We start from the raw sequence: 23,609 nt of genomic DNA, 5'->3' as shown, positions 1-23,609 counted from the left end.
CTTGTGTGTATTAATCTGAAACGCTTATTAAGAAAGCCATTGCTATGCAAAGCAGCACCCAATCCCTTTCTCTAGCTTTTCAACAGAGTGCACTGTTTAGCCAATAGGACGGACCCTCTGGCCCTCATTCTGCATTCATCGCAGGCAACATTTGCACAATGTATCTCTCAAAGGCGGCTGAAAAGAAGGCCTTAATACTCATGTAAACAACTGCAAACCAATTACTTAATGAATCAGGCCCACACATAATGAGGTGCAGACAAAGAGCTATAAATGTATTTTTGCGCCCAAGCCACTGCTTTAAAGTAAAATCCCTCAGCTGTAGTTTGGGCTTAACTAGCACATCATAATTATTGTCTCTAGGACATCAGAGGAAGCCATTTTTTTTTTATTTTTTTTTTTTAGGTCCAGCAGGGTCTTTTTTTTTTTTTTTTTTTTTTTGTGAGGTTGCTCATCAGCTCACTGACAAAATAGAGCAAAGAAGAATTTTTTAAAGTGCTACAGCAGCACTGCACTGTTATGTTTATTCTCAAGTACTGGTTTCGAGACCACTTGTAAAAGCAATAAAGCACGAGGAGTGACTGTAGTAAGTGGGATCTTTAAATGTAAGCCTCTAAGAAATTTCAGTGAATTCAGGCACAGACAGCAAAACCAGCGCTCTCCAAAGCCCGGGGTGGCGTGTTAACAACACCAAACACCGCACAGGAACAAACCAGAAAAATCCAAACCCACTACTTGGCGCCCAGACCTTTCCTCACTGGATTAGAACCACAGCTTCCATGAAAACTTTCTTTTTCTCAAAGGGTGTGATGTGGTTACTTATAATTTATTTAGGAAATTAATTTCATGCAGAAACAACAGTAATAACAAAACGCCCCTGGCTCAAAATGAAAAAGAAAAAAGACTGATTTTTGTAATGGAGTATAGGTATAAGACATGAAATGATCAGGCTGAGAAAATGTTCTAAGGAATCCAACTGCTTTCTAAATGTATTTAAAAATTCCCTGAAGACTATATATAAAGAAAAGCTTAAGAAGAATCGAGTTTTTAATGCCTCTAAAATATAATAAAAATAAACATTTCTAACCATCTTTAAAAACTAAATGCATGTATTATTATGCCAAATGGTAACATTAAGCTCTAAAAGCTACCTGTAGAATTTACCATCTTTTAAAATTTCTTTTAGAAGACACAGAACTTGAATTTATAGTATAATCATAAAAATATAATACTTTAATACTCTTCTTGACCCATAATTCATTTCACACTTCCTTCAAAAACATGGATGAAAACCCAAGTATTAAATATAATTTCTGATAATTAAATTAATAATTCCCTAAAATTGAACTTATCAGGTTTCTAAAAGAGGAACTGAAATTCAGAAAATCAGTCCTAAAAATATTGTAATGTTTCTCAAAATATAAAATGAAGATAGTTTTTTTTCATTTAAAAATACTGTATTTCTGGATCAAATCATTTTATCTTATGGGATACTAGAATGTAAAGTTCCTGTTTTAAAATTTAATTGGGCTAAGCAGTTAATTCAAATGTAATGCAATCATCTAAAGGATTTTTAAAATGAGAAATGTTACTGCAAAAGGAAACTTGTGCTGTTTTAAATATTTATCCCAAAGCAAAAAAGGCAGGTGTTTTGTCAGACAAATGCTTCTATTCCCATCTATAAATTCTTCCTGAGGGACTCAATGCTGCTGCACGATTAGCATTTTATGTTGGTGACAAATCCAGCACACAACTCACCACTGCTTGAAAAACTTACAAGAAGTGCTATAGTTGAAAAAATGTGAAAAAATAAATTTTATTCTTTATGGAAAATAAGCAAGAAAATATCAGAAAAGGAAAGTATAATTGAGCCCAAATACTTAAGAAGAGTGCAAAAACAGCTATCCAGCTAGTGCCAGTATACACATCAGCTGTCTCGGAAAGAAGGAACAGGCCACTCCATTTCCTTTAAGGTCCGCTGTTCTCTCTGCCCTTTTCCATTGTGTGGTCTCTAAGCAGCCCTACTGCGAGCAGCTGTAGACGCTAATTTGTGGTTCACTGAGGTGTCAATTGAGTCTTAAGCCAAGGAAACAACAGCTGCAAAACAATACTTGGCTCTGGTGCAAATATTTTCAAAGGTAGACTAAAGTTTCAACTGTTATTTTAGATAAACAAAACCCAAAACCATAACCTTCCATCAAGTCACACAACAAAATAACATGTAGCTAAAGTCCGATTCACTGCGTAGGACATTTCTCATCTTGTTGCCACTACTCAGAGAGGCTGTCGAGACTTTACCTTGACAAAGGACTTCCTTCGCTAGATGAAAAACTCGCTTCCGAAGTGATTCTGTTAGTTGTCTTTGTCTTCACTGTATCACTGCCAATGTTCAAACCTGTGACAAGCACAAACAAGGGCGGGAGCATTAGCCTCCACGCAGCAACAGGCGCAAGAAAAAAGGAAGGGACCTCGCAATAACTTTGGTAAAACAAACATCAACAGAGGAAGATGCTGTTCAAGCCACAGAGAGAAAGGGAGCTTCTGAGGCAAGGAATAACATGCTGGTAGAGTGCTGAAAGGAAGTGGGGGGTTTCCAGTGACACACAGAAGTCACGAAAAGTGAAAAATAAAACCATTCAAAGAACAGCATTTTAAATGACCGAGATGCATGTGTAAGCACATGGGTCTCAACTACGGCATTGAGCTCTGGATAATTCACACTGCTATAACACATAGGCACCAAGATGATGGGTGCTAGGAACCAGGCCGCAGGAGTAGCTGACACTCCTGGATGACAGTGGCCCACCCCACCCACCTTTAAGTGCCTCTCCCAAATCCTCTATTTTTCCATCTTGCAGAGGAGACTGAATCTCCACTGAAAACCATCAAGGCCACTCTTTCACCAGCCTGAAAAGGTTGATGGGGAAGATGCACAATCCACCTCTTTCCCTGGGGCCAGGGAAAGCCCACGATGCCCCCAATTTGCAGGGCAATTCCTGACCTGTGCCTCCTGGAAGCCCTCAGCCTTGGATGTGTTTGTTACAAGCCTGATTCTTAACTAGCAGTTGCCCAAGATCACAGCTAGAGAGAGCAAGGGCATCTCAGCAACAGGCATTTGCTGAGTTTCTAACCAGTAATCTGCTTGCCTGCATATAACCTCTGCAGAGGAGCAACTCTCTTGATAATGTGTCCATGCTCAGCCTGAGCAGGGTCTGCATGTGCTTAACAGGACCTGGTCATTTCAGATATGGAAAAAAAGGCACAAGGTTTAAGTGGCTTTCTTTAGAGACAGGATGGCTCCTGAGTTCAGAGGGCACATCCCCACCGCTACCTGGAACAGTGCTGTGTGGTTTAACAGGGGCACTTGGCTTCCATTTCCCTCTGCCCTCCCAGCCTACTTCCTGCTTCTTTTTGGAGCTCAGAGAAGTCCCTAGGATCAGAGTGAGAATGAGAATGAAAAAGTAATGCACGATCAAATGTAAAATAAATATCAGAGGCAGTATCTAACCACAATGACACCCAATGCTATTAGAAGCATTTCTAAGATCCTAATAGTGGGAAATTCAGAATGTTGCAAAGCGCAGTGTCACTGTAAGTGTAGAGTGAGGAACCTGGACACAGGTGCTTGAGTATAAAATACGTATAGCATCACTTCACTTATGAATAAATTAACAAAAATGTTAATTACTAGTATATTAGTAGTACTGTAATTTTGATACACACCCAACAGGCTACAACTTATATCAAATTTACTCATCCTTTGAACCTGTCCAATGAACTATCCAAAGTATACTTACCAAAAACACACAAAGTCACCTTCCAAACGATGCACCTGCTAACCAGCCATAATGCTCAGAAAGAGACGTTACTCTCTTGGGGCCTCACTTGAAAAATGAGGGGGTTGGATAAGATCCCTCTGGGGTTTACCTCTGTGACTCAGCTGTGAGGAAGGTGATAAAAACGAGCATTTAAGGGCTCACAGGCAGGCGCTATACCTCTCCAGAGTGACAAAGCCCCCACTAGGGGCAGAGGACCCACTTTACACCTCAACAAACTACAATGTCTCATGTTCTCTGACTGCAAACAACCACTGCCAACAACACGCCAGCCCTCCCTGGAGGCTCTTCTCCAACAGGCACAGTGCTGGGCATTTAACTTGTAGTGGATCACTGAATCCTCAAAACAGCCAAAATAACTTAATTTTGCAGCAGCCGATTCTAACACTAGAATTACCTGGGAAATAGCTCTTCAAAGGCAAGTCTGATGCACCATAAGTATGTCTCTCAAAAAAAAAAAAAAAAGTCTGTAAGGTGAACACGTCTAAGTGACAGGTGGGAATCTGAACATGGACAGGAAGTACGTGACATTAAGAAATTGTTCAGCCCAGCCGGGCGTGGCTCAGCGGTTGAGTGTCGGACCCAGGATCCAGGTGATTGGGGTTTGATTCCCAGTCAGGGCACATGCCCAGGTTGCGGGCTTGATCCCCAGTAGGGGGCGTGCAGGAGGCAGCTGATCAATGACTTTCTTATCATTGATGTTTCTCTCTCTCCCTCTCCTTTCCTCTCTATGAAATCAATAAAGATATATTTTAAAAAAAAGAAATCGTTGTTCAGTCTGAGAGGTAAAATACGGCAAGGCACTTTATGTGAAAGGAACATTCCAGTGTTCTTCCTTCAGGATTAATCCATTTGCTCTTACAGAGGGAACTGAGGTAACTTATACTAAAAAAAAGGTGTAATAAAATAAAAACCACTGAAAATAATAAAAATACAATAATAAAGTAAAACAGAGAAAATTACACTTAAAACAAACATCCTAGACTGACGAAATTACATTTAAGCTTAAAACTAGTTTTTATTGGAATTTAGTCTTTTCATCTAAAGAACCCCCCCAAATACCCCAAAATTCTGATGAGGGAGGTAGCCTAGGATGATGCTCCCCATTAGTGATTAAGAAACTAGAAGATGTGGGGGGAAAAGGAATTTGGGGTATCTCCTGTGGTACTTAGTGAAAAGTTACTATCATGATGCACGAATCCAGGAGGGAAGACTTTTCCAAACTCCTGTTCATTAATGATTGAAATGACTGAAAAAGCACTGGCTCATTCTGACCCAGTGACAGTTTGTTACAAAGCAAACTCCAGAAACCTTCAAAGAATGACCACACTTCCCTGAACACAGCCCTGGCCACCGCCCTGTGCTGTGTGTCCCAGACACTGACTTTCAGTGCTGGATCAGCCCTTGCTTACCTGACAGCTGTGATGCAGAAGCATCCTTCTGGAATCTGTCTTCAGTTTGGTTTGTATTATCCTGAAGGGTAGAATGCTTCAGCAACTGGTAGGCTTTTGTTTCTATATATTTAAAAAAAGGCACAGATAACTGGATATCTGCATGCAAAAGAAAGAAGTTGGACCCTTACCTCACACCATACAGAAAAATCAACTCAAAAATGATTAAAGATTTAAATAGAAGACCTAAAACTATTAATTCTTAGAACAAAACATAGGATAAAAGCTTCAGGACAGTAGATTTGGTGATGATCTCTTGAAGACCAAAAGCAGAGTCAACAAAATAAAAACAGACAAACAGGACTACACCAACTTAAAAATTTTGCGTGTCAAAGGAAACAATCAGCAGAGTGAAATGACAAGCTGAACAATGGAAAATAACTGAAACCATATATTTGATAAGGGGTAAATATCCAGAACATATAAGGAACTTAGATAACAATAAAAAATAAACAACCTTATTTAAAAATTGGCAAAGGACTTGAATAGACATTTCTCCAAAGAAGAGATATAAATGGTCAATAAGCATGTGAAAAGATACTCAAAATCACTAATCATTAAGGAAATATAAATCGAAATCATGAGCTACCACTTCATACCCATCAGGATGGCGACTATAAAAACAAACAAACCTAGAAAAAAGCAACTGTTGGTGAAGACATGAATAAGTTGGAACCCCTGTGCACTGTTAGCTGAAATGTAAAATGGTACAGCCACTGTGGAAAATAGTATGGAGCTTCCTCAACAAATTAAAAATAGAATTACCAGACCAGTATCCTTTCCTCTGAGATCAAGGCCCCACTGTGGTAGCCCAGGCTATTCAGGCCCTTACTTCACTACACTGTACTCCTCCGTCCCGTTCCCTAGAGTTAAGCCCTTCCCTCTGTGTGTGTCACCACTCTGGGCTCCTCCATGCATTCATATGGAGCCGCCAGCCTTCCCAGGACAGGGAGAGTGGGGGAAAGAACCTGAGAATCGTTCCAGGATTAAGTTCTTTCTTCACTACAGAATTGGGAGCATAAAGGGTGTGGGGGTATGAGTTTGGGGAACTGGCTGGAGGGAAGGTGAAGCTCAGTGATGCTCTTGATTTTAATCCCCACATCACTTATCACTTTGATGTTAAATAAGAAGCATGAGACACAGAAAAAAATTAAATTACCATATGATCCATCAATCCCACTTCTGGTTATATATCCAGAAAAATTAAAAACAGGATCTCAAAGAGTTATCAGCACATCTGTGTTCATCACAGCATTACTCATTCACAATAGCCAAGAGGTGGAAGCAACCCGATGTCCATCAATAGTTGAATGGATAAAGAAAACTTGGCATATACATACAATAGAATATTATGCAGCCCTAACAAGGAAGAAAATCCTACCACATGAAATAGTATGAATGAACCCTGAGGATATTATGCTAAATGAAATAAGCCAAATACTGTGTGATTCCACTCATATAAAGTATCGAAAGTGGCCAAAATCACAGAAAGAGAAAGTGGGAAGTGATTACTAATGGCTAAATGACACATGGGGGGCATCAGTGTTCAGTGGGTAGAGTACTCCAGTACTGCAAGATGAGCAGGTTCTAGAGATCCACTGCACAGCATGAATCTACTTGACACTACTGACTGCGTACTTAAAATGGTTAAGATAGTAAATTTAATGTTACGTATTTTTTACACACATAAAAGTAGTGACCAGATATCCCAATTCGTCCATGACAATTCAGGTTTACGTCTTTTGTCCCAGTATAATTATGAATAGAATCTTCTTTAATTATAAAAGTTTCCTAGTTTGAATAATAAATTATACGGTCACTCTACTTAAGAGACATATAGCCCGGCAGGGCATGGCTCAGCGGTTGAGCATCAACCTGGGATCCAGGAGATCAGGGTTCGATTCCCGGTCAGGACACATGCCCAGGTTGCGGGCTTGACCAATGACTCTCTCATCATTGATGTTTCTATGTCTTTCTCTCCCTCTCCTTTCCTCTTTCTGAAATCAATAAAGATATATTTTTTTAAAAAAGAGACATATAAACCAAATGCAATGCAATGACATAGTTGGGCTACTAATGGGAAGGAAAAAAAAAAACACAATGGTAAAAAATATTTGAACAGGTTGTATATTTGGTGATATTGGTAAAATGTTATTGTTTTAGGTGTGAAAAAATATACAGAAATACTAAATTTTCTACTACCTAGGGAGAAGTTTCTAAAACTCTTCCTGTGATGTTAATACTTTTCAAATGCATGCACATTATTTTTTGAACTGCCTTTTAGATACTCTAAAAACAAACAAAAAACAATTTAGTTGAACCCAGTTTTCAAGACTCGAAGGCAAGCTGTGTAAACTTATCTGAAATAGCCAAATTCTAGTCATTATTTTGAGGTCTATGGATAGGTTCAACTCATGGTAAAAGGGTTTCTCTCCACTCCAGGCCTCATAGAGGCCACTACAGGAAAGAACCAGAAGAAACAGCCTGGAATTCCTTCGTCTGTCCTCCAGTTCTGTCAAGGCACTCCCTGCTCTGCCTCTCAGGCTCTCTCACATTTAAGAGCGGGGTTTCTAGGCTAGGCAAATGGCAGGAGCATTAGGAAGAATGGTAGTAGCAGGATGGGCTCAGAGATCCAGAGCTGAGAAAAATCTAACCAAGGCCTGTTGTGGGAACAAAGAGAGCATGTGCATGGAGCAAAGCCAGGCATGCCAAAGGGATCAGCAGCAGCCCAGACCTGGCTCTGTCCACAGAACACCCTTAGCCCTGTAGGGCTTCTAATAGCACCTACTGTAAGCTAATGTAGAAAAGACTGTTGGGGAAAACAATACATGAAGATCACCTTTATAAAGGACCTCAAGTCCCAAGGACACCTGGATGAAACGGCACATGGAGAATTGGCTCTAGCACAGACGATAAAATAGAATCTGTGCTCACATCTTCCAAGTGGCCATAGATGAAAGGCTTCCTGCTGTCATGTGAGCACCAGGGACTGGTGATCAGACACCTTCCTGCTTCTGCTAACTCAACTTAAAAACTTAACCACAGGCCCTTATCACTGGACTAAAACTATCATCACCCTGAAGGATGAAAATATAACTTATCTGGCCTTACTGAGAATCATTCAAGATAAAAATAAGGACTTAAAATGAGCATATTTTGGAATATTAAATGCTGTATAATTAAAATATGTACGGACAGGGACTCTTGATTCTGAAAATCATAAATTCTAAGGTAATATTTTTAACACTGCTGGATGTGAAGTCAGCTTGGCTGGACCTGAGACAAATTTAATAAACAAAACACCAGATGCAGCGCACGCAGAGGAGAAGGTACTGTGTGTGGAACTTCAGTCGGTCTGTGTTAAATACTGGCCTGGAGAGAAAGTGTTTCCTGGACAGAAGTGGAGGAGGGTATGGGGGGTAAATGGTGATGGACGGAGACTTGACTTGGGGTGGTGAACACACGACACAGTGCACAGATGACGTGTGGTGGAACTGTGCACCTGAAACCTGAATAATTTTGTTAACTAGTGTCACCCCAATAAATTCAATAAAAAGGGAGGAAAGTGTTTCTTGCTGGAGGTTAGTCCCACTGTCCTAGGACGGCTCCAATAGGAAGACCTCATAACACACTCCAATTAATCCTAATATCCATTTTACTTCAGATTTGTTGTAAGAGAATCTGAGGGGAGTTATTAATAAAATCAAAGCCAGTCTGATTTCTGAAAAGGTGCAGAATCACTATAAAAGAGGTGAAAATGTTGTATTGTTTTTATTTTATAAAGGTCAACCAAAAAGCTTTTCAGCTTTTAGGATACAAGTCCTGATCTTAATGACCATGTGCTATTTCTACAATCAAACTCATTTGCTCAAGGGAAAGTAGAAAAGATAGAAATTTAAAAAGAAAAGAAAGAGAAAATGAATGCCTTATTGATAAAGGCTCCTGGTGCTGGCAGCTAGAGCTGGGGGTTCCTCTGTCCACTGTCTTAAGGCAAATCATTTAACTTCAGTGAGCTGGCTCTCGTGCTTCTCAGAACCAGGGAAACGTGTGCTATTTATTTTCAGGAGGGAATTTTTTTGAAAAATATCAAGCTGGTAGTTGTAACGTTAATTTCAGATTTGGGGGGATTAAGTATTTTGTCCAAATACGAGACAGAACTGATATTACTGGTCTCAATCTAGCAAGGAAGGAATGTGAATTCATTCTTAGCAGCAATGGATCACTTGACTACTCTGGGAAAGATAGGTCATTTCCATGTTTCACATACCTTCCATTCTGGTTCCCTCCCCTTCCTTCCTGAAGGACTTGGACTCTCTAACTGGGCTATGGACTTTCCCTTCAAGGCTGCCTGAGTCTGCTTTCAACTATACAACAGTTTTGGAGGGAGACAGTTCATCTCCTACCCCATTCAGCCAGACTCCACTCCCTTTCCAACCATGGCTCCTCACTGGTGTTCGATCCCTAAACCTGTGGCCCTTCTCTAAGTGGGGAGTCACTGAAGCCCACCTGGACAGTTTCTAACTGAGATGTAGCTACCCATACCCAAGGAATAAAGGTCTGGCAAAATTAATGCTGGGGACTGCTGGGCATGTCTCTCGTCCTCACTCTCCATTCATGCTTCCTCTAGTGGTTTAAGGGCAAAGTGAAGTTTAAAAGTTTACCTTTGGAGAGTCGTCTCATACACCAAAAGATTGTGGGTTCGATGCCTGGTTGGGGTGTGTACGGGAGGTAACTGATCGATGTTTCCCTTTCTCATCGATGTGGTCTCTCCCCCCCCCCAACTCCTATCTCTCCAAAGTCAATAAAAACATATTTTTAAAAGGTAAAAGGATTAAGTGCATTCTCTTGGAGGAATAAACACTAACTGAGGCAGGCCCAGAGACACCGAACCAGCTGGAGGAGTTGGAGCAGACACGCAGATGGGGAGTCGATCTCCATGGCATGTACCACACCTTTATTCACCCTTATTTTAGTCAGAAGAACTGCACAGAACAACATACGAAGGACTGGGAGACAATCCAAAAAGGAAAAACAAAACTAAAGTTTGGTTAAAAAGTCATCAGGAGAGGTTACAGGCTACATGACCTGTGTAGAAATAAGGGAAGCTGGGCTCAAGAACACAGACACTGTAAATAGCCCAGACAGGGTGGGACTGTAAATGCAGACACTTTTTGGGACCAAGCAGGAACCACACATAAAAAGTGACCCTGAACAGGTGGGAGCAGTGGGAGGGGTGAGCCTTGCAGCAGGCTGTCCTGTCCACTGGGGAGAGCTGTTCTCTGGCTATAGCCAGTTGCTGCCAGGTGGGAAAGTGGGCCTAGTCTTGCCAGATTTCTGCCTTTTTAGATGAAAAAAATAAACACTGCAGAGGCCAAACAGAACATACTTGCAACATTGAAACTAGATGGTGGTGAGCAATTTTTATTGTGTTGCAAGAAAACTTCCTGAAAAACTTCAGCCAAGCTAGATTAAAAAGCTCACTCAGCTGAAAGAGTTGAGAAGCCCCAGAACATACTATTAAGGGAGGCTGCAAGAGTTACATAGAGATTTTTACGCAGCTATCTGTATCAAATGGACCAGATTTCTGATTCTTTGGAAACAAGTGTAAACTTCTTTGCTGGGGTGCTCAAACAATGCAGACTCCTCCAGAAACAGTCTAGAGACTTGGCTAGGAGGCCAACTAGGCAAAGCTAGGAACTTGAGGTCTCTGGCGACTCAGGCCCAGGCTTCTGACGGTGAAGAATCAGTGTTGAAAAGCTGCACTAAGCTGTCGTCAAACACACTGCTATTGAATGAATGAATGAGCAGACAGGGCAAAACCAACAAACCTAGAGGTTCAAGCTAGCCTGCGATACACTAGGTTCATAGAATTCCAAGGGCAAAAGGCTTTAATCATCTCAACAGGACAGCAAACTCTACGTCTGTAAATTTGAGGACTGGGTGGCTCCGTAGAACTCCAGGGAAACACTTCCTCTTATTAGTAATGTCAAACTCTCAGAAAACTATTGAGTAGTTAAAATTACTATATATAACAATTATTTCTAAAGAATACAGTTATTTTCATGTATTTATTTATTTATACATATTTTTTCCAATCACCATTTATCCCCTCTATGCCCTCTTCCACCTCCACAACCTCCCAGCTCTCCGCAATCACCACGCTATTGTCCATGAGTTCTCTTTTTTTATTTTTCTCAATCCCTCCACTCCCCCCAACACCCCTCCCCACCAGAGCAATCTGCCTGCTAAGTGAAATAAGCCAGTCAGAGAAAGACAAGTACCATATGATTTCACTCACATGTGGAATCTAATAAACAAACTGAACTACCAAGTGAAATAGAGACAGACTCATAGAGAGCAGGCTGACAGAATACAGTTATTTTTTATCAGAATGTTTGGTACACACGGCAACAAACACGCTTGCCTGCTCAAGCTCTCAGTGCTGGATCTCCCAGTCAAGCATCTATTACATATTCAAATCTGTGTCAAGATTTAGTTTAAAAAGTAGAAAGATTACAGTTTAGAACAAAAAATAAGGCAAGTGTCCAGGGGGCTAATATCTACCCTTGGCTATTAATTCTAGACGTATAACACAATGAGATAAATGTATTTTCCTACTTCCTTACATAAACTGGCAGAACCCAATCAGCAATCTTCCTACAGAGTGGTGATGGATCTCTGAGATTGTTTTTGTGGGGTTTTTGACATGCATTTTGTGTCTAGAAAATGGAAACAGCTAGAGAAACAAAGTGAAACGGGCTGAATAAAGGGAGGTAGGGGAGAGATGATGCTAAGAGGAGAAAGAAAAAGCCTCAACTTATCTTTTATTCTCTTTTAAATGCAAATGTACACCTGCTAAAATACTTCTAAATCTACAAAGAAAAAGAAAAAGAAAATATCTGATGAACAAGTGCTTTAACAACCTATTACAAGAGCCAGATAAACATGTGGTTCGCCAGCCTCTATGGGGTGTCTCTCAGGCAGAGGATCTGTCCTTGGCTTCGCAGAAATCCCTAATGAAAAAAGAAGAGTCGGGTCCGGAAAAGGAATAACAAAGGGAGATGCAAATAACACATCCCTACAGCAAGTAAAATGGACCTGGAATGGACAAAAACTGGGCATCTCTGAGTAAGGAAGGACAATTACCATTCCTATATGAAGTATGTAGAATTTTTTAAATTAAATTTAAAAAATATTTTCTGTCCACTGAATTTCCAGTGCTGTTACTTTTCATGTATATCTATATCCATGCAATTTATTATTATTTTTGCACAATAAAGTAGATGTGTTGCTGATGCAGCAAACCTAGTTGTTTTTGCAAAATAAAACAAAAATTGTGGAATATGTTTCTAAAATTAATTCTATAGATAAATATTATCACTTAAAATCCAGAAACCACTTGTCTAGTAATCTGTTCAAATGAAAATGAGAACATATTAGGAAATGGGTGCTTTCACAATTCTGAACATACAGAAAACTCATCTACATGTAGGAAATTTTTTTAAGGTCACAAGTTTACGTGAATGTGAGAAACACAGGTTGGGTTCACTTTTCACATCTGGACTTTCCACTCCACCAGGAGTCCTGGGCCTGCAAGTCCATTGGCCCAGGTTTCTCTGTCTTCTCACAGAGAGAGCTGATGCACAGAGAAAATCCTAAATCATATGAGTTGCCTGGAGCTGCTTCAGAAAACAGATATTTATATCACATTCTTAATTTCTCTGGAGCAATTAAATAATTACAGCTGAAAATAAATGCCAGGCTTATAACTGAACTTTAATAACTGTTTCAAAACTAAATGAAACAATTTTGCTGGCATTGCTTTCCCATGTAAATTTATTAGCACAGTGCCTGCCACTTAACACTGTTCAATCATGGGAGATGAACTTTCAACTCTCCAAGTCATGAAATCTTTGACTGAGTAATCTTGATCAGGAAGTTCTATTTTATTGGCATAATTAAATGATTTTTAGAGACAGTATTCTTAGCAATTTGCACTTAATAATTCACATAATGAGAAGAGTCCGAAATAAGACATTAATATCATCAATATCATCACGTATCGTGGGCCAGGGACAATCACTAAATAAGGTGAACCACATGCTAGAAACATAAAATGTGAAGAAGTCCTTCCTCAGCCCCCACAGTGCGCTGAAGAATGTCTTCCCCAAATTCACATCAACCTACGGACACATGCCAAAAAATGAAGCGATACCACCTTCTTACACCACACAGATGAATAAACTCAAAGTGGACTAAGGACTTCAATGTAAGACCTGAAACCATAAAACTCCTAGAAGAAAACATAGGCAGTAAACTCTCTGACATTTCTCTTAGTAATATTTTTTCTGATCTATCTCCTTGGGCAAAGGAAACAAACAAAAAACTAAACAAAAGGGACAACATCAAACTAAAAAAGTTTTGCACAGCAGAGGAAACCATCAACAAAATGAAAAGACAGCCTACTGAATGGAAGATATTCACCAATGACACATCCTATAAGGGGTTAATATCTAAAATTTATACAAAACTCACAACTCACCACCAAAAAACAAACTAGATTTAAAAATGGACAGAGGACCTGAACAGGCACTTCTCCAAAGAGGACATACAGATGGCCAAGAGACATATGAAAAGATGCTCAACATCACTAATCATCAGAGATGCAAATTAAAACCACAATGAGGTATCACCTCACACCTGTCAGAATGGCTGCCATCAATAAATAAGTGGTGTGGAGAAAAGAGAACCCTCATTCATGGTTGGTGGAACTGAAAATTGGTGCAGCTACTATGGAAAATGGTATGGAGGAATCTCAAAAAATTAAAAATAAAACTGCCATATGACCCAGCAATACAACTTCTGGGTATTTATCTGAAGAAATCCAAAACACTAATTCAAAGAGATGGATGCACCCCTATGTGTTCACTGCAGTGTTATTTATAAGAGGCAAGATGTGGAAGCAACCTAAGTATCCATCAATAGATGACTGAATTAAGAAGATGTGCTATATATATACAATAGAATATTACTTGGCCATAAAAAAGAATGAAATCTTACCACTTGTGCCAACATTGATGGACCTAGAGGGTATTGTACTAGGTGAAATAAGTCAGACAGTGAAAGACAAATACTACATGATTTCACTTTTATGTAGGACCTAAAAAACCAAAATAAATGAACAAACAAAACAGAAACAGACTCAAAGATACAGAGGACAAACTGAGAGTTACCAGATTGCAGGGGGTTGAGGACTGGATGAAAAAGGTGAAGAGATTAAGAAGTACAAATTAGGCCCAGCTGGGCGTGGCTCATCGATTGAGCATCGACCTAGGATCCAGATTGGGGTTCGATTCCAGGTCAGGCCGGGGTTGCGGGCTAGGCAGCTGATCAATGACTCTCTCATCATTGATGTTTCTATCTCTCACTCTCCCCCTCCTTTCCTCTCTCTGAAATCAATAAAGATATGTTTAAAAAAAAAAGTACAAATTGGTAGTCACAAAACAGTCATGGGGATATAAAGTACAGCATAAGGAAATAGTCAATATTGTAATAACTATGTATGGTGCCAGGTGGATACTGGACTTATTGGGGGGTCACTTTGTAAGTTATATAAATGTTTAACCACTATGCTGTATACCTGAAACTGATATAAAATGTCAACTGTAATTGAAAAAAAAATTCATGTCCACCCAGAACCTCAGATTGTGACCTTATTTGGACATATGTCCTTTGCAGATGTAATTAATTAAGACTCAAGATGAAACCATTCTGGATTTGCAGTGGGCCCTAAATCCAATGAATGGTGTCCTGTGAGGAAGAGAGATGGACACAGGAGACACAAAGAAGGTAACGTTAAGATGGTGTTAGACATTGGAGTTATGCTGCCACAAACTGGGCCCCACCAGGAGCTGAAACAGGCAAGGAAGGACACTCCCCTGGAGCCCCGAGAGGGAGCACAGTATTGCTGACACTTTGGTTTTAGGCTTCTAGCATCCAAAACTGTGAGAGAATACATCTCTGTTGTTTTAAGTTTGCGGTGTTTTGTTACAGCAGCCCTAGGAAAATACATTAAGTCCTCTGTGTTCACGGGTTTTGCATCCACGGATTCAACCAACTGCAGGTGAAAAATATATTTTTTAAATACCAGAAAGCTCCAAAAAGCAACCCTTGAATTTGCTACTACACTAAATCCATGCAAATGAAGTGATGTGTTGTTATACCTTGCTGTAGCCAATGTCAAAATATAATGCCTTTTTATATAAGGGAATTGGGCATCTGTGGATTTTGGTATACCCAATGGGGGTGGGGAAATGGGTCCTAGAACCAGTATACTGAAAAAACACCAAGGGATGATAGAAATACACTCCCTGGCTCCCGATTTTATTAAAATATCTAAAGCCCAACCTGTTCTCTCTCCTCACTTGAGTCTCGTGTGTAAAGTGAGAGTATTTTACAACATGACCTCCAAGGACTCTTTCAGCTTTGAGACCTCCTGCTCCATGGTTCTCAAACCTAGGGAGTCACCTGGGTGTGTTATAAAAGACTGATACCTGGCTCTTGCCCCTAGAGGTTCTGATATAACTGGTCAAGGGATGAGCTGGGGTGTGGGTGTGTTTTAGAACGCCCCATAGGATTCTATTGTGCAGCCACCAAAGAGAATTTCTCTAAGCATGTAGGAGCCCATTTCAGTGAATGCAGGGCATCCAGTCAAGAGCACTAGTCAAAACGCTTTAATCACTACGTTAATCAACTACCACCACCTTGCAATGTCATGCATGAGGGATGCTTTGCCAGAGCAAGCAGCAGGCAGCAGGCCGAGTGGTGAAGTTCCAGCAGCCTGACCACTGCTGTAGAAACAGGGCCATGTGACCTGCAATGGACAAACCAGAAGCATATGGTGGTTCCTTGGTTTTGCACAAGTTGAGGGTCCCCTGTCCCAGGTACAGCAGGTAATACATCTTTACTGATTCTTGAGCATTTCTGGGAAGGAACAAGTGAGGAACATTCTTGGTTAAGCCTCAGCACTGGAGATATCATGCCATTGTACTGGGGCAGTCTGAAGTTATCACCACAGTCTTTTCTCTCAGGATAAATTTAGTCACCAATGACAACATGGCCATTGTATGTGTCCAGCTCTTTTCCAATTTGATGTAAAACTCAAGCAATGATGTTTTGGCAAGCACTGCCCAGGACCCCAAATGACACCCTTCAAATTTATGCTGACCTCCCACAAAGCGTCTAAATGGAGTACCTTGGTACGACCTTGAATATTTCAGCTTCCCAAAGAATATCAGTGAGAAATGGCACAGTGAGGCACCCACTTTCAACACAGCTTGACCAAGAGAATTGGTGTCAAAAGAATAAGAGGCTGAATGGACATTCTTAGGGCTTAATCCTCTTGAGATAAAAGCTGAGAGCCCTTTTCACATGGAGCTTAAGGAGAAGAGTTTTGCCAGGATGGGCACGTGGGTGGGAAAAGTATTGGTGGAATGAATGACTGAAAGAGATAGTATTTTGGCCTGAATCAACAAGCATTTAAAGAAACTCCTTTAATACTCTCATCTTTATTCATTTGTTTGACAAAATGAGTGCCCACTGTGTGCCAGACACTATGTTAGATTATTGGTTTGTATGACATTTAATATAAGCTGCATCATTTGCTAAAACTAAAATTCACTTAATTCTCAAAGGTAAATATAATCGAACACAAATAAAATTGTCAGTGTGAGAACTTTCCCTTCAGGGGTATAAATAGTTCAGAAGGAGACTCCCTCATAATCTAGATAAACATTGCTTTCATCCTGGCCTAAGTGTTTCAGGGAAACACTAACCTGAATATCCTACTACCAGCATGTGGTCTCAGGCCTACATGTACTCAGATTTGTCCCTCTTTATAAAGGGCATATCTCTTGATACAATCCATACTCAGAAATCTTTGCAACCTCCCCTCCTCTGTAGGCCTAACACAATTAAAACCACAGTGGGATATCCTCACACCTGTAAGAATAGCTACCATCAATAAATCAACAAACAAGTGCTGGAGAAGACGTGCAGAAAAGGGAACCCTTATGCACTGTTGGTGGCAATACAGATTGTTGCAGCCATGATGGAAAACAGTATGGAGGTTCCTCAAAAAAGTAAAAATAGAACTGCCTTATGACCCAGCAATTCCTCTTCTGGGTATTTATCTGAAGAAATTGAAAAACTAATTTGAAAAGATATATACACCCCTATGTTCATTGCAGCATTATTCACAACAGCCAAGACATAGAAGTAACCTAGGTGTCCACCGATAGATGAACGGGTAAAGTAGATGTGGTGCACGCACACCATGGAATACTGTTCAGCCATAGAAAAGAATGAGGTCTTACCGTTTGCAACAGCACAGATGGACCAAAAGGGTATTATGCTAGGTAAAATAAGTCAGACAGAGAAGGACAGATACCAAATGATTTCACTTATATGTGGAATCTAAAAACAAAATAAACAAAACAGAAACAAACTCATAGATACAGAGAAAAAATTGATGGTTTTCAGATTGGGAGGGGGTTGGGGGATGAGTGAAAATGGTGAAAGGGATTAAAAAGTCAAACTAACAGTTATAAAAATAGTCACAGCCCGCTGGCGTGTCTCAGCAGTAGAGCGTCCACCTAGGATCCAGGAGGTCATGGTTTGATTCCCGTTCAGGGCACATTCCTGGGTTTCAGGCTCAATCCCCAGGCAAGGGGGTGCAGGAGGCAGCTAATCAATGACTCTCTCATCATTGATGTTTCTATCTCTCTCTCCCATTCTCCCTTCTTCTCTCTGAAATCAATAAAGACATATTTTAATAAAATTAAAAATAAAAATAGTCACAGGGATGTAAAGTATAGCCTATGGAATATAGTCAATAATATTATAATAACTATGTATGGTGTCAGATGGGTACTAGGCTTATAGGAGTGATCACTTCGCAAGTTATATAAATGTCTGGTCACTATGCTGTACACCTGAAACTAATATAGTATTGTATAATAATTGTAAATTTTTAAAAGGTCAAAAAAAAAGGTACAAATTTCCAGTTATAAAATGAATGTTATGGGAGGTAAGGAAGAGCATGGTTACTAAGGTTAATAATACTGTACTGAATATTTGAATGCTGCTAGAAGAGTATATCTTAAAAGTTCTCATAACAAGAAAAAAATTTTGTTTCTGTATGATGAGAGATGTTAGCTAGAACTGTTGTGGTGATTATTTTGCAATGTATACATACATTGAATCATTACACTGTATACCTGAAACTAACATAGTGCCATATATATATAAATCAATTATACTTCAATAACACAATTTATGGGATAGTAACATTTGCAATAATTTTGAGTAGAGTCATCTACTCTCAGCAAGGGATGGTTGGAAAGAATACTTAAAAGACTAGTAGGAATGGGCAACGAGGCCACTTCCTGATTTTTCCCAATAAGCTCTTATACTTTTAACTGAAATAAATTCAGAGATTATTAGATACTTATGCATTCAAAGGTAAATGCAAAAGAAAAGTATCCAAATGACTTCTTGGTTACTTGCAATTTGGAATCATCTACAATTCTTTTAAAAAAATTAAAGCCCTGACCGGTATGGCTCAGTTAATTGGAGCATCATCCTGAGCACTGAAAGGTGGCAGGTCTGATTCCCCAATTGGGGCAAGTTCGGGAGGCTTCCAGTTGATGCTTCTCTCTCTCCCTCCTTCCTTCCCTCGCCCCTTCCCCCCTAAATCCATTTAATAAATAAATAAATAAATAAATAAATAAATAAATAAATAAATAAAGAGGGAACTCTACCAGAATTTTCTCAAAATGAAGAAAAAGGCAATAAACATTTAACTGGGAAATGTTTAAAAGAAAAAAAACCCTCTGTATTTTGGAGTGAAATATTATCTGATGCAGAATATATACAATAATTGCTCTACTATAAACTCCTTTTACAAAACCAGAGTTCATCATAGGAATATGGGTTTAAAAAATTAATCATCAGGCCATGAATTGTATTGCCATAAAAGAAAGCCATTCTTTCCTGCATATAAACCACAAAACTACCACATACACAAATGTGTGCCTCAGCACCTTAGGGCAACGGCGTATTTACTTGTGTAAATATTTAAAGTCAGACCTTTGAATTTATAATGAAGTAGCATACCACTTTAAAAAATAAGGTACTACTAAATTTAGATATATGACAAATACAACTCTGTTCAGAATACTAATTTCTGCTGCTGATATTCTAAAACTAAAAAAGTAATGACATTCAGATTTCATCTTAGTATAAGCCTAATACATGTGCAGAAAACTTAATAGGTCTTGATGAAAGCTTATTGCTAAAATCTTTAAATTATCAGACAGGCTTTGTAACTGAAGCACAAGCTAGCTTCCTATCTGGCACTTTTTTCCCTGCTCTATTTTAATGATACACATTCAATTATCACAGGAAAGAAAAGAATGAAATCAGAAACATCTGTAGTTTACCATATAATGACCGGGTGTTCCCCATGGAGACTGACCTTTTCACACAGACGCAGGTGCTGAAAGGCTACGCGATGGGGGATGCTCGCATGTGTAAATGTATAACATGATTATGAGAATTCAATAGACACGGTTATTTTGCACCTTAGTTTGCGTTAACCTAAGCTTGCACATTATGATTATGTGCTCTTATAATTACTCTCCTCCAGCATGTAGTAGTCAAATATACCTGCTTTCAGTGGAGTCCATATACCATTAACCTAGAATGTTCTGATTATATAATAAGGTTGAATTCTGTGCTTGTGACTCTTAGGCAACCATAACCTTACCTGTGATTGGAACCTTTGCTGCCATGCTTTCTTCTTCCTTGCTCTCCTCTCTGCAGCCACTTGAAACTTCTAAAAACCAAACATATGATGATAAAAATGTATGTCAGGGTTATATTTATGGACTAGGCCTTTGATTTTTTTAAACTACCATTCCTATGATCTTCACTGTCTTCCCACCTCCTTTTTGGGGGGTTTATTTCTTGCCTGAAATAGTACTGTTCCTAAAAGGAAACCTATTCTATGTTGTTTTCATGCAAAATAATTTAGCTTGACATCTATCAAATCTGAATGGGGCTTAAACAAGTCAGTCTTAAATTCTGTGCATGTATATCAACTTCTGAATACATCCTGAGCAACTCACAGCTGTCTTGGAAATACCACTATAGTGGTTTACTGACATATCTTAAGAGCAATGCTAAAATAATCACAATTTCTGGATACTAAAATTTTGGAGGTTATAAATTCATTGATTCTTAATCATCAGTTTACACTTTTATAATGTTGTGTTATAAAGACAACCTTAAAAAGAATGTTTATAAATTATGAGTACATTCTATTAAGTGGTACAGAAAACTTCACGGTACTTTATGTGAAGTACTTTATGGAATCATTTTAATGGAATCATCTTCATCTTTGTAGGATGATCAGAATTACATATTGCCCAGTGATTAGTTTTGTTAAGATTTCACAACTTATAAAAACTTAATTTATTGGCAATTCAGCCACACTGCAGACATACAATTAGGTTTCCTATCCCTGTAAACTAAACAAAATCATATGTTTATTGAAAGGTGGAATATAAAACAAATAGCCTATTATGCATATTAAAATCAAAGGTATTCTCTTGTCCCCTTTATTTTATAGGTACACCTTGAGAAAGGGTGTCACGCTGACTCTGAATGCATTTTTGCTGTGGACCAACCCTTTAACAATAGTTACCTTGTTCCCTCCTAAGAACTCTGTTGAACCACAGAGCGGATTTTGCCTCCTTTGTTCCACCATTGTCATTCAGAATAGATGGCAAGCTGCAAGATGATTCATTACTGTGAATAGCTGACCCATCCTCATGCTCTTCTGCGGGGGCTCTTTTCAATAGTGCTGTGGCCTACAGTGTTTAAAAGAAAACACAAAGAAATAAAAACAAACTGTAGCTGCATTCCCCCTTGTCTCAAAGACCCAGTCTTCAAATACAATTTAGGGTAAGCTTTACTTAGGATTTAATTTGCTTTCTGACATTTAACTGAAATTAAAATGTCTTCAAGATAAAATAACATCTGATTATTTTCCAGCAGAATTTAATTCTTTATAATAACTTACACTAGAAATAATACATTTTTTTGAGGACTGAATCTTATGCAGAACTGTTTTTCTACTTGTGAAATATGTGTATGAGCTATGACCACCTCTGTTAAGATTTTCTCTGTCACTGCATGAATCCTTTGGTGGACTGAGAAAGAGATCTGGAAAAATGTAACCTGATGGTATCCCCACTCTTCTACAAATAAATGACCCTTGAACTTCCCCCAAATGGGAAGCTTGCATAAAAACTTGGCGGCTGAGGAGGAGACACTAAGCAAAAAAAGACCTGTTCTTTATTCCTAATAATCTTCAATCAGGAATAAAGTTGTTCTGTTGTTGAGTCTGCTGGGGAGCCTGGGAAACTTAACCACCATACTGCCTCCCTGTTTTCAAAGGGCACAGAACTGTCTTACCGTATCTCCTTATGTGTCCTGGGCAGGGAGGTGGGCACAGATTTTATCACAACCAAATGAAGAGGTAGAGAAAAAGTGGCAATTAACAGGACAGGTTAATCTCTCTTAATTTTCAGTCCACACTCTTAAAAATATGCTGATAACAAGAGTAAAACAACCCATGATGACACCGTCCTACTGCCAGAATACGTTTCTTTCTCACTTCCTTGCCCAGGAGGGTGGGAGAGGACACCTTGGTGTGGTGCTAATTTTTCACTGGTATCTGAGAACAGTAGTAAATACAGGGCAGTGTCCAACCCAATTTGTGGGAAATGGAGATGGGATTCTACACATCAGTATGAAGAATGGAGAGCTGGACAAAGCCTCACAGCTTTGGTCATGTTAATTCAAGGGCCAAGCAGTAACAACATAATTTTCTAGTGAAAAAGGGAAGATAACCTTTCCTTGTAGTTATCATGAGAGAAGACGAAGGTGCCCTAACAGGGAGAATCACTGAGGCAGAACATGGAAGATCTGGCCCTGTAAGTCTGGTTTTGAAAAAAAGAGCCGCTGTCATCAGCCTTGATATCCCTGCAAGGCTCCTGCCCTCTGCCCTGTGCCCTCCCCAGGACTGTCTGGCTTCCTGGGCCCACAACCTATCCTAGAAGCAGGAGCAGCTAATTTTAGGGGATTTAAGGAGTTCTAGTCTCCCTGGCCAAAGGACTTAGTCTCAAGTTAGCCTTGGGAGCTCTTCCTCTATTTCTGTAAAGAAGTTCCTGGATTATACTCTAGTTGTGATAAATCCCTATTGGAATGATCTGCACAGTATCCGTTTCTGCAGACTGGGGTTCGGTATAGAGTCCTACCCTTGAAGCTCAGGCCAAGGCTGGCTCCCATCACTGGCTGCCACAGAGCCCCAATCTCAGCTGCCTACGTGAACCATTGCTCTGCACCTGCTTCCAGAATCTTCCGAGAGAGAGGGGTGAAGAGTAGTACCAGCTCCATGACTGCCATCTGTTAGCCACCTGTACCATCCTGGTGTGCCTCATTTCTAGATCTCCACTCATCCTGATCTAGGCTGTCCCCACAGAGAGTTAAGCTCCTACTCTGTGTGCCCAATAATCCAGGGTATAGGAAAAACATTTTAGAATATGAACAAAAAGAACTGGCCCAAATTCTGTAGTTTAAAGCTATAATTTTCTTTTTGACATTTCAAATAATTCAAACTTTCTGAGAGCACTTCAAATTTTTATTTCTCCCTCATAATTACCTTATGCAACAACTGTAACTAATAATTTCTTGGCACAAGTTCGTAATAGCCACTGTCTTAACACCCATTTTAAAAGTGAAATTGTTAGAGGACTATTGAAGCTTCCCACATTTTCTACTGCAGGATTTGTAGACAAGGAAAACTGTTTTGGATTGTCAGTGACTCAGATAACTCCCCACTGGCCTCTCCATGATGATACACAGTTTATCTTACTCTTCTGCATATCCCTTTCCCATGAAACCCGCTTTGCTTTAGCTGGGCTCCAGCGGGCTTCAAGGGGAAACGGAATAGAGTGCTACAATAATACTGTGAGCATCCTTCTAGCAGCTCCTTGTATGCTTCATCGGAGAACCACCAGAGCCAACAGCTCCACACTGCGCCCTCTTTTCTTTAACCGTGGAGAGGTAATAAAGTGTGAGCACACTGCAGGTTCTCATTTATTTCGTATATTTTGTCTCGTTCTTCATTACTCATTATACATATTTCTAGGATTTCTCTTAGGTTTTTGAGAGGAGTTTATAAAAGGACTCACCT

At 39.6% G+C, this 23,609-nt stretch overlaps 1 protein-coding gene across 6 annotated transcripts in view; it reads right to left on the bottom strand.

Annotated features, from left to right (window-relative positions):
* KIZ (kizuna centrosomal protein) overlaps window positions 1–23,609 on the bottom strand; it is a 73,611-nt gene that overhangs the window by 5,607 nt on the left and 44,395 nt on the right. For 2 of the 6 annotated variants that reach the window (XM_081149181.1, XM_081149184.1), the window contains 5 exons: window positions 21,054–21,219; window positions 20,115–20,183; window positions 5,249–5,350; window positions 3,332–3,430; window positions 2,299–2,395 (listed from right to left, as the gene is read on the bottom strand). In XM_081149181.1, the coding sequence (XP_081005307.1) occupies window positions 2,299–2,395; window positions 3,332–3,430; window positions 5,249–5,350; window positions 20,115–20,183; window positions 21,054–21,219 (533 nt within the window). Of the gene's footprint in view, window positions 1–2,298; window positions 2,396–3,331; window positions 3,431–5,248; window positions 5,387–20,114; window positions 20,184–21,053; window positions 21,220–23,609 lie in introns of all 6 variants that reach the window. The other 4 variants (XM_081149183.1, XM_081149185.1, XM_081149180.1 and 1 more) reach the window with 3 other exon arrangements.

Source organism: Miniopterus schreibersii (genome assembly GCF_964146895.1).
Source record: "Miniopterus schreibersii genome assembly, chromosome: 10".
NCBI classification, from domain to species: Eukaryota; Metazoa; Chordata; class Mammalia; order Chiroptera; family Miniopteridae; genus Miniopterus; species Miniopterus schreibersii.
This window is presented reverse-complemented; position numbering and strand designations above follow the sequence as displayed.